Source organism: Equus quagga, chromosome 16 (assembly GCF_021613505.1).
Source record: "Equus quagga isolate Etosha38 chromosome 16, UCLA_HA_Equagga_1.0, whole genome shotgun sequence".
In the NCBI taxonomy this organism is placed as follows: domain Eukaryota; kingdom Metazoa; phylum Chordata; class Mammalia; order Perissodactyla; family Equidae; genus Equus; species Equus quagga.
Window position 1 is genome coordinate 34,889,083 of NC_060282.1, and position 12,726 is coordinate 34,901,808.

General features: G+C 40.9%; 1 protein-coding gene across 1 annotated transcript in view; it reads right to left on the minus strand.

Annotated features, from left to right (window-relative positions):
* Window positions 1–11,573, minus strand: part of RIMS2 (regulating synaptic membrane exocytosis 2) — a 572,812-nt gene extending 561,239 nt beyond the window's left edge. The window contains exon 1 of the mRNA XM_046642144.1: window positions 11,398–11,573. Within this exon, the coding sequence (XP_046498100.1) occupies window positions 11,398–11,573 (176 nt within the window). The remainder of the gene's footprint in view (window positions 1–11,397) is intronic.
* Window positions 11,574–12,726: the final 1,153 nt, after the last annotated feature.

A 12,726-nucleotide genomic window follows, 5' to 3' on the forward strand; every position in this document is an offset into this window, starting at 1 on the left:
TCTACCAGTGCCTCAAAATCTACCAGTTCTGTATCGACAGAACTCAACTGGAAGTCAGAGAACAAGGGAGCCTCCTGGTGCAATCTATAGAGGTCAGCCTCCCATAGTACACAGCAAAATGGAAAAAAGTGGAGTAGATCTAGAGGGGTAAATGGAAAAATATGTAAAATGCAGTGATAATTTTCAACAACATTCAACTAACAGATTCCTCTGATCTTATAAAATTTACCTCCAATTTCTGCAAACCTTTCTAACTTTTAGTTTGGAGATGAAGTTTAACCATTAGCCTTCAACCTGCAAAACTTCTAACATGAGGCTTCAATTTGTTCTAAAATGGATCCCTAATATTGTGAATCTTTCTGTCTCATCATTAAGTTTGTGTGCTACATGTGCTTCCAGAACAAGTATTTCTCTTAAGATATAGTATATGTACTTTTTTGCATCTTCAACAACAAATCCCCAGTTGGGATACAGCTTAGTTGTCACCAAGCAGATGGAATAGACCCTTCAGGATACAAATCTGTATTCAAGAATCCTATGACTGAGTTAAGACTTAGTCTGGTTTAATCTTAGTCTAAACTAATCTTAGACCAGACAGTCAGTGAAGAGAGATCAGCCTGTGGTAATAAAATTCAGTACCATGGAAGTACTTCTGGAGTCAACCAGTGCAAAGATGAGAACCTTAAAGCTTTTCAAAAGTAAAATAAATAACAGATAATAATCATAAGAGAATTTGTATTAGTTAAGGTGTTGTTAGCCAGAGTAATAGATACACCCCCAAAATTGCAATGACTTAACACAGAAATGTATCTCCTATTCATGGAAAGTCCAATTGGGGGAGGGTGGTCATCAGCCAGACCTCAATCACATTAACCCATCTAGATACGAGGGAACCTGGAAAAGGTAGTTCAGGGCAAGGCAGCTGCTGCATAGCAACAACTCTATGAGAGAAGAATATAAATCTCTGATGAACATCTAGCTACCTCCGCTACAAGATTCATTTTTGACAGAAAAAACAATTTGTGCTAATAAAAGCATTAACTAATCTTTCAGCTTTTGGTCAAAAGGAATTATGTGTGAAGTGAGATGAAACAGATTTTTCATATATGTGCCTGAGAAGTAAGCCATTACAAAAAAAAAAATTCATGTGCCAACAAAACAAGAGGGATGTGAGCATAATCTCCATCTGTCAAGTGAACAATACCAAAGAACCAAATACCAATAAACACCATTGTGGTTATTCTGCTATCTAGCTATATGGTTTAGTGTATTCTTTTTTCCCAGTGTAGCATTCCAGAAGCCTAATTGCAGATGCATGAAACTACTAAGTTATTTTTTCCTTCCAGCTGAACATAATCTTGGTTGGAAGAAAAAATGCTAAAGGGCAAAGAGAATCCCATCTTCCTCCTGTGCCTAAAGGAGCATTTATCAAGCACCTCTGTTTACTAGAACCTACCAAATTATATGTGTCACATAAAAATATTAAATACTTATAATGCATAAACTGTGTAAAAGTGTTTTTTTTAAAGATTTTATTTTTCCTTTTTCTCCCCAAAGGCCCTCGGTACATAGTTGTGTATTTTTAGTTGTGGGTCCTTCCAGTTGTGGCATGTGGGATGCCACCCCAGCATGGCCTGATGAACAGTGCCACAACCGCACCCAGGATCTGAACCGGCAAAACCATGTGCTGCTCAAGCGGAGTGCACGAACTTAACCACTGGGCCACGGGCCGGCCCCCTGTATAAAAGTTTTTAATTCTAAATCCCTTAAAATAACATTTAGCTAGCACTATGTTGTATGGAAAATACAAATTAGAGTTTTTTGACATCTATATAGTAGATATGATACATGTTCATAATATATAAACTGTATAAAAGCTATTCATTCTTAGCCTAATTTATACTATCTAGCTACCTACAAATTTTTTTGGTAACAGTCCTAGAGAGAAAGTAGTGAAATAATATTATACTACTCCTGAGTCTAAAACTGTTCTTAACTTTTCCCTTTCCATAACCCTACTTCCAACCTTATTTCTAGAACTCCCATCACAAATGCAACAAAATTTATCTCTTTCACAATACAAACACTTTCTGAAATACTGCAATAATACAATAAGCTACTACAAAGAGAAACAGAATCTTCACCAACTGCTACATGTCATTTCCAAGGCTAATCTCCTCTATACTTTCCTAAAATAAACTCACATTTCCAAAATTCCTATAGAGATGATGTAGGAATACATTAAAAAAGAGGAAATTTGTCCTAGTTAAATTCAACATATAAAACAAAGATTGTGTAATAGTGAAAAACACCTAAAGAATGAAACAAAATCAGATGATAAAAAATTCACTGAGACTAAGTTGTCAATGGGAGCAAGCAATGTTCAATAAAAGGAAGATAGACCTGGAGTTTTGAAAAGATTACAGTGTTAACATATCCAGTAGTAAAAAGTTTTATAAGCTAAGATATTAAGTAGGGTTCCTTTGAATTATGAATAGATTCAAGTAGTACTGATTTTTTCATTCCCCACTTTTTCTTTGCCTTCCTTCTTCTCTTTTTGCCCTTTTTACTACTGCTCCATTATTTCTCATCCTACCGCCACTATATCCCAAGTTGTAGTCACTTCTAGTACACATTCATGTTATAACTCTTTAGAATTACTAAAACAATAAAAGAAGCCACTTCCCAGCTGCTCTCTCAAGAGAACACTGGTCCTGAGACTAAATGAGTTCAGAGAGCTGACCATCAGTGAGATGAGCAGGCAAAGACAGGTATATATTATGCATAGCAGTCAGTTGAGCAAGTCAGGCATCATAAGAATTTACTTCACTCTTTACACATAGTTGTCAAATCCTGGTAATCTGGGGCCAGCCAGGCGGCGCAGCGGTTAAGTTCACTCATTCCTCTTTGGTGGCCCGGGGTTCACCAGTTCGGATCCGGGGTGCAGACCTATGCACTGCTTGGCAAGCCATGCTGTGGCAAGCATCCCACATACAAAGCAGAGGAAGATGGGCATGGATGTTAGCTCAGGTCCAGTCTTCCTCAGCAAAAAAGAGGAGGATTGGCAGCAAATGTTAGCTCAGGGCTAATCTTCCTCAAAAAAAAAAAAAAATCCTGACAATCTGGCTTCTAAACTTCAAAATCTGTCCTGCCTCTCCACCTCCACCATGACTGCCTTATTTCATATCTTCCCCATCTATCACCTGGATTACTATAAGAGTCTTCTAACTATTGCCCTTGTCTCTAGTATTACATATTCTCATCAATCCATTATACTGTAAGAGTGGGGAAGTTTTTTTCAACAAAAGTTCGATTATATTGAGCCACTGTTGAAAATCCCTCCATGACTCCCTACTGCCTTCGGGATTAAATCTAAATCAAAAGAATAGCATATAAGATCTTTTAAGTTCTGACCCTTGCCATCTCTTCAGTCTCCTCTACTGACTCACCTCTGTTTAAATCCTATACTCCAGACCTTCTGAACCACTACAAGTGAGTTTCTTGACCATGCTTGGCCTCTCTTTCACATATGAGAGGTGTTTGAGGAGAGGGAGACTTGAGAGTTTTAGCATTTCTGCTTGGAATATGTTCCTCTGCCCAGGTAACATCTACTCATCCTTTGAGACTCAGCCTAGATGTCATCTCCCCAAGACTGGACCAGATGCTCCTCTTGTATGAATATATCTATGATAAACTGTGCACAGTGGTCTCCTAGCACTTATTGTGCAATATTTTAATTATGATTTATCATGTTTGTTATAGTGATTTCCTTAAGGGTCACCAGATAATGGTTAAAACTGTTTTAACACCCAGAGATATCTGTATTTCATTAGGTGACTAGAGAATATACAAGTATCTCTAGTCTCTAGTATCTTTAATATCTAGGACTAAAATTTCTAGACATTTTAAAAGGATAAACTGTCTGACACCCTCAAACAATGTCAAAGAGACAAGTGCTCACTAGATTAGTCTGACATTTTTTACTATGGTTATAATGTACTAAGAACACCTTTACAGTGTTTTTCATGACACTTTCCATTTTTATGTGTTCATATGATTATGGTTGGCCTTAGATTGTCTGTCCCTGGAGGAAATGAATTATTTCTATCCAAACATTCTATACATTCCTTACCATTCAGCTCGGTTAAACACACTGGAAATTTGCAAATGCTTTGAAAGTAAAATAATATTTTTTAAAGCAAAATATTCCTTAATTTGTAATATTCTTTAAATTTAAAAATTATATATCACAATATTCTTCTGGTTTCTTAGTCAAAACAAATATGCTCTTAGTTCAAAAGAAAGATGAGTTGCAATCACACACAAATACTATAAGTTTGCTTCCAGAAAAATAAACAAAATTGGACATATGTTTAAAAACTACATTTGAATTCAAAAATAAGGACAGTATTACCTAAGCAAACCTTTTTCTTTTAGGGTACTGAATTTCATCTTGAAAGCAAGCACTATCTAAATGAACATAGTCTTTCATTCCCAATGTTTCATTCATTCACCTAATTTTTTTTTTAAAGATTTTATTTTTCCTTTTTCTCCCCAAAGCCCCCTGGTACAAAGTTGTGCATTTTTAGTTGTGAGTCCTTCTAGTTGTGGCATGTGGGACGCCACCTCAGCGTAGCCTGATGAGCAGTGCCATGTCGGTGCCCAGGATTTGAACTGGAGAAACCCTGGGCCGCCAAAGCGGAGCACGGGAACTTAACCACTGGGCCACAGGGCTGGCCCCCTAACTAATATTTTTAAGTACTACTATGTGTAAGGTAGTGCGTTAGATGAGAAGGTGAGGCTGAAATAGTGTACACGACAAACATGGTGTCTGCTCTCTGGGAGTTTATAATCCAGCAGGGGAGACAGCCCACAAACAAGTAAAGAAATCACTGCAAATTTTGATAAGTATAACTGGGGAACTATTAAAGATGTTGTGATAGATAATAAAGGAGAAAACCTACTTAAGAGTGATCAGGAAAGACCTCTCTAAGGAGGCAAATTTGAAGCTAAGGCCAGAAGGATAAGAAAGAGGCAGTCATACAAAGATTGTGTGTATTTTAGGGGCAATGGAAAGGTGATGAGCATTCTAAGCTCTAATAATCATGCTTCAGAATTAGATTAACCTAATAAAATTCTCTGACTTCTCAGATACAATATGAATATGACAAATAAGTAAATACATATTTTGATTTATTAATAGAGTAAAAAAAAATTGATCTTTGCCAAATCTAAGGACAATCACAGAATAATTTTTACAAATTAGTTCCCTCACATTCACCCACAACAATCAGTAGCTTGCCAATAACCAACAACTTGGTGTCAGTATTATTTTCACTGCTACACCTTAGTTATCAGATTCCCTAATGGTTTTTCTTGAGGAAACTGCTTCCAATTTGACACATTCCCTCTTCCCATCCCTGGTCTTCTAGACAAAAAATGAAGTCACTGAAAAGTCCTCCAGGCATATTTTGACTTCCCAGTAGACAGGAAAAGAATCTCTCAACTTAATAAAAAAAAAAAAAAAGGGGGGGGGTTGGGGGAGCCAGCCCCGTGGCTTCCCCGGTTCGGATCCTGGGCGAGGACAGGGCACCGCTCCTTAAGCCATGCTGAGGCAGCATCCCACATGGCACAACCAGAAGGATCTACAACTAGAATATGCAACTATGTACTGGAGGGCTTTGGGGAGAAGAAGACGAAAGGAAAAAAAAAGACTGGCAACAGATGTTAGCTCAGGTGCCAATCTTTAAAAAAAAAAAAAAGGAAGATTTCACCCAGGAATGCTATGATAATACTAAGGTTAAGAGACTGCTGTCTATAATCAGTTAACAACTATTTATTGCACACCCACTTGTGCCAGGACATTTAAATAATCTATACTGATCAAAATAATCCTTCAAAGTAGGTGTTATTACTCAGATAATATAGATGAGGAAACACGGGCCACACCTACCTCCACTACCTCCCTCTTCATCACACGGTATAGTCAGTTCTTTATGTATCTATCTATATATATATGTACTTTTATTTTTAAAAACTGGCCCTGAGCTAACATCTGTTGCTGATCTTTTCTTCTTCTTCTTCTTCTTCTTCTTCTTCTTCTTCTTCTTCCCAAAGCCCCCCAGAACATAGTTGTATATTCTAGTTGTAGGATCTTCTAGTTCTACCACATGGGACACTGCCTCAGCATGGCTTGATGAGAGGTGCTAGGCCACGCCCAGGATCCAAACCGGGAAACCCTGGGCCCCCAAAGCTGAGTGGGCAAACTCAACCACTCCACCACTGGGCCAGCCCCTATCAATATATATCTTCAATAGGAAGATATTATTTAATTCTTCTAGTTACTTTAGAATAAAATATATATTTAAAGAATTTATTAGGTACCTTCTCATAAAATGCCAACCAACTTTTTAGAATGCATTTTGAGTCGCTAAACACTACAAGTTCTCAATTTTTGGCAATGGCCATGGTAATTTACATGCGCAATAATGATTTTTGTTTAAAAGTTTTCATGATTAAATTGCATCATTTATCTGACATACCACATTCTTAAAATTTCATTTAGCTATGAGAAGAAAATAGTCATTTTTTAAGTATTAGAATGAGGAGGATCACTCTAAGTATATCACAAACCCATCAGCCATAAAACAAATATAAATTCAAATACATTTTTAAAAAATCTTGACCAGTAAAAAAAGGTATAAACAAGGTCATAAAACCAATGATATATAAAGAGCCTCTACAAATCAATAAAAATGACCAACAAAAAAAGAAATACAAAAGGCTCAAAACAAATGTAAAAAGCTCTCAACCTCACGGATAATAAGAAAATTGCAATTAAATCTACAATGGCATATTTTTCACCAATAGACTGGAAAGGATTATCACACAATGAGTTGCCAAAGATGTGACAAAGTCTCCCTAGTATATGTCACTTATGCATACTTCCTCTATGAAAGTAAATTTGGCAATATTTATTAAAATTTAAAATATACTGACCTTTTGATCAAACAATTCTATTTCTAGGAATTTATCCCAGGGATATATTCACACTTGTGGGAAATAATTTAGGTACAAAGATATTTATAACAGTATTGTTTCTAATGGCAAAATAATTAGAGTCAACTTAAATACTCAAAAATATGGTACTAGTTAAAGAAATTATAAAACAGTCATAAAATGGGATATCATGCAGCCATTAAAATGCACAAGGCAGCTGTATACTAATGAGTGTGGAATTGACCTCCTAAAAAGTAAACAGCAAGACACATCTCTGTTTTTCATCTTTACCCATATACATCCACACATGTACACACACATACAGACACACAATATTTGGTATATGCACATATTTACTCTTATACATAGAATATTTCTGGAAGAGTACACAATAAAATGGCAACAGTAGTTGTCCCTAGCTAGTGGAAATAGGTAACTAAGAAATTTCGTGCCCATATGTATATATTACCTACTAAATAAAGACGTTTATAAGTTGACTTTGGAAAGTACTTTTAAAATTTAATTATTAAAAAAAATTTAGAACTGCTCACCTATGATTTAAATATAAGCTAAATTATTACCTTGATCTATCATAGAAATTTTTACTTACTGTCTTCCTTTATTTGGGGAGCAAATTGTCCCTTTGACATTTACAGAAAATCTGAACTGAGAATGAAAAGATAATTTACATGTCAAGAAACACATAATTTCTAATTTGTTACAAAAACACCTCATCTAAAAGACTGATATGCACACAGTAGAAATTCAATAAATACATACTTTTCTATTGATTTCAGTGGGTTTGGTTTCCTTAAACATTTTTTTTCACAATACCACACCAAAAAAAAAAACCCTCACTGGAAAATATAAACTTTTTAAAAATTATGCTTTTCTTTCAAAAAAAATTATTCTTCATTTTCCCAACAAAATTGATTACTACCTTATTAACATTACCAGAAGACAAACCAACATTATTTATTAGGTACCTACTATGTGCAGGTGTTAAGGATGCACAAAACACAAACACCAAAGAAGAGTATATGTTTATTCTTGCCCTCAAGAAGTTTACAGTCTTGAAAGACAAGGCTTAAAAACATTAATCAGTAAGAGGATATTATAGATTTTACTGATGGATTGAGTTATCCAAACCAAAACTGTTAAAGGAATTTATGTAAGGATAAAGAAAGTACCTACTGATCTATTGAAGGATCTACTGAGATATAGAAATGCTTCCAAAATTTTAGTGTCTCACTCATATATAAAATGGTATTATTTGATGGTGATAGAAGATTTCCTGAGTATGTAGATGTTCAGCTAGGCTTTGAAGAAATTGCTGATAATTAAATACAAGTAGTTTTTAATTATTCAGGATCCTAAAAGAGACAGATTAGTGGTCTCAATCTGTTTTGATCGCTCACCTCTCTCATTAAAAATATCTCAGGCAGGAACCTCTCAATACATGCATATTTATTTATAAATTAAATGCATCTGAATATTGTGAGTGTATATATTAAGTATCAGTAAAGCTTAATTTATTTTTTCAAATAAAAATAGAAATGTAAATAAAAGTTTTAATACTTTCTTCCTGTACTCCAATATATCATCTTTGATGCCCTTGGGCATGCACTCCCCACTTTGTATGAATATTTAATATGAATAGTGAAACTCACAGATCATGCAAAAATATTTTCATCCAATAGTTTCCATTTTTCGCACATCAAACTTATTTTTTAACTTAGTTGTTAAAGGGCTACAGACATGAATTTGAATTCAGTTTATTTCTCTCTGCCTATGACCTCTCAGAATAGATGTTAACATGCAATTAAATGGACATCACTAAAAGGAAACAAAAGATAATGTGGTCATGACCAGATAAATGGCCCCTAAAACTTAATGGGAAATAATAATCATTGAAGAAAATTAGTATTATTTTTTCCTAGATATAGTATTTGTAACTTAATATCCAATATTGATAATATACTGCTTAATAAATTGTCAAATTCTTCAAAAGGTTTTATCTCTATCACAACTCTGTTATAAAGTATACTCTTTCGCTCATTTTCCTTGCCTAATCTTATTTTATTACAAAAGCCAAAAGCATTTTTAAAGAATGTTCAAAATTAAATTTTCAAATATATTATGCTTTAACCTCCAAAGAACTTCTTGTCAAAATGAATACAAAAATAATTGTGAACCTATATAGGCTATTTTGAGGTATAAACCCTTCCAAGACTAAGTTAGGTAGAAATGCAGATAGATATTTTAAATGAATATGAATAGATTTTTCATCAATGTAATTTCATAGACTGTGTGAATATATGTGTAGAGAATGTTTGTTTCTACGTAAACTGTGCAAATGTGAATGCACAAACATTATATGTATTTGCATAGTATGCAGGTTTACATAGAAATGTAATATAGGCACACATAGGTACCTAAAAAACCCTTTCACAACATTTTCCTAATATACAGTTCATTATGAGTAATTCTCAATTCACAGCTTAAAGTTAATTTAAATTTCTATATATTAGAACAATAAATAGATTTAGAACTATAGTGAACTATCCAATAAATACTATGATTTAGCATACTGTAAAGAAAAACACATGGTATATTTAAATACATATGGGGGTCAAAGAAATAAAACTACATTTTATTTGAGCATCATTTTGGCAACACTAATTTTAAAGCAATCACAGTAAAAAATGGATTCATATATCTAAATATCAAACTCTAAGTCACCAAAAGCTTGGCATTATCAGCATATATAGTAAAGTTAAGCAAAGCTAGGAGTATGCTCAAAAAGCTTTTAAAAATAATAGTTTATTCTCCCATTAGTTGAAATAAGCTATTTAAATCTCTTAACCTTTTTTCATTTCCAAAGCCTACCAATAAATCACATTCCCAAACAAGTACTCAAACCCAGAAATTAGCTTTGAAGAAGCAATTCTTCTTTATTTCAGTTAATACGTCAGAAATACATTTGTTCTCCTACTCCCTCAGTAATTTTTGAGAAGTAGTACTTTTCTCGAATATGTACAGATATTTGATACATTTGTTACCATAAATTATTTAAAGTTGTATTTTTCATTAAAATGTGAAAATAGAGAATTGTTTCTTTATAAGTACATTAAAGAATACTGAATTCAACAACCTGTTTTTAAAATTTACATCATGCGAGGTCAGTGTGTTAGTTCCTTCAGAGAGGAACTCTACACTTTCAATTGTGTGTTTCTGTGGAGAATACGGGAAAAGCATACTTGATAACAGGCAAAAGAACGGTCCCATCTTTGGCACATAAACTGTGCGAGGTAATCTCCTAGTGACTAATTCATTTCAAGTAAAAAAACAGTTGAGTTGGAAAAATATAAAAAGGTTACATATCTTCTACACAATCTCACATAGTAACTGAGAAATCAAATAACCATAAAACATTTAAAAGCAAACCTGTAGAAACAAATCTCTACTAAACTGACAAGAAGAGGAGTCTCAGAGCGACAGCTCTCTCTGTCTGGACAGTTCCCTGGTGCTGAAGTTACACAGCCGCTAAACTGCTGCCTGGGCGCTGCTTTCCCTCTCCCACCCTCGGCAAAATCCTAGCTGCCCAGACTATAAGCACGAATAATAGAACTTCACAGGGTAGGAAGCAACCCAAACTGCAGTAATCGGAGGAACTGGAGTCTCTTCACAGTCTCCTCAGGATTAAACAGATTTACTAGTTGCAGACAGGAAGAGCAGCAGAGCGCAGGGTGTTGGAACCCGCCGAAGGGGAGGGGCTGGAAGATGGCGGCGGCCGCACACCCACCCGAGACGCGACAGAGCTTAGGCCCCTCGCCCGCACAGCCGCCCTCCTGCCCGCGGCGACCGTGGGCAGCGCTGCTTCTCTCCGCGTTGGGGTCAGAGTCGCCCTGCGGAGGCGCGGGACGAGGGGGTCCCCGGCGGCACCCGCATCCCCGGCCGGCGCGCCTTCGCCCGGGTCCCGGCCGGGAGCACCTGTGCACGGCCATATTGGATCCATTGCCCCAGTCACTGCCTCCGCACGGGGGCGGCGGGAAAGAAGGGACGCGCGGAGCCGGGGTTCAGCCCCAGCCCCACCCGGGCCCCGGAGCCGAACTGGCCCGCCGGGAAAGCCGGAAGGACGCCCGGGAAAATTACACCGCCCAAAGGCTCTCCACCCTCACCTCAGCTGGCCTCGGCGCCCTCCCTCCCAGACACACACCCCCGCGCACTAACACCCAGAAAGCAGCCCCGGCGGCCGACGCCGGCCGCAGCCCTCGTGGCCCAGGCGCCGCCGGCGGGAGGGAGAGCGACGATCCGGGGCGCGCAGGCGGCCGCAGGGCAGCGGCCGAGGGGGCGGAGGGCAGGGAGGGAGGCGGGAAGATGGAGCCGGGTCCTTACTTGAGCACCGACTGCTCCTTCTCCTCTTCTTTCTTCTGCCGATCCATGACGGCCAGGATGATTTTCCTCTCCTCCTCCGTGAGGTGGCTGAGGTCGGGCATCTCGGGCTGCAGAGGCCGCTGAGAGGCCACCGGGGTGGGAGCCGGGCGGCCCCGCGGCCCGACAGGAGCCGACATCTTTGGTGGAGCCTAACCACCCTAGGGAAGCGGGGAGGCAACTCCACGGGCGGCGGCGGCGGCGGCGGCACCCGCGCGGGCGGCTGGGGCAGCCTCCGGCGCTGGGACAAATACATACAAATCAATGGCCTTCAATCCGAGGCGACAGCCCCCCTCCCCCAAGACAGAAAGAGCGGGGGGAGGGCAGGGCGAGTGCGGGGGGAGGGAGGGTGAGGAGAGCGCTCCGGGAAATGTTTCTTCTTCCCGGGGGCGAAGGGCTGGCAAGTGAGCAGTTTCGTGGGGAGAGGAGCGGGAGGCCGGGCCTGGCCGCGGAGCGCGCGGAGCGCCCGGGGAGGCTGGTGGAGTAAGGTGGCGCGGACCGCTCAGGGTGGGGTGACTGGAGGGAGCAGGCGGGAGGCGGCGCGGGCTGGGGCGCGAGGGTGTCCGGCCGCGGCGGGGGCGGGGGCGGGGGCCCGCGCGCCGCCCGAACGGGGAGAGGGGTAGCTGCGAACCGGCCCCCGGCACGAGTCCCGGGAACTCGCTCGAAGCGTCCCGCGAGCCGGAGGGGCGCCGAGGCGGGAGCCGAGAGGGTAGGGTAGGGAGGCAGCAGGGGCTAATTTCCCGGAGAAGCGGCTCAGCCGGCCGGCCGGCTGACGCGTCACAGGGCTCCCCGGCGCCGGGAGGGGACCCCTCCAGAAAGGGAGTGGAGAGGGCCGCGGGGCCCAGGCCGGCCGCCGGAGACCCCTCGGAGCTAGAGAGGAGAAGCGAAAGCGGAGAAGGGATGACAAGGGCCAGCGGCGGAGAGTGCCGGGGCCAGGGCCCCTCGGCTGCCAACGCCCTGGTCCGAGCGAGCTCCGACGCGTAGCAGGGTCGGGCGCAGGTCGTTCCTCCTCACGCGCCGCCCGGGGTCCCTCAGCCGCCGCCGCCCCTTGGGTCCGTGAAGTCGGCGTCGAGGGCCCGCGCCCTACGCCGCTGCTGCCGCCGCCGCCGCTCCGTGCCGCCGCCCGCGCCTCCTCCGCCCCTCCGCCTCCCGGGCTCCTCCCGCGGGGGCCGCGTCACCTCCCGGCTGCCCAGGCCCGGGCACGGCGGGCGCCCCGCGGGCGACGACTGCCCCTCCCGGGCGCGATCTGCGGGCTGGGGCCGGGGCGGGGGGGGGGGGGGGGGGGGGGGGGGG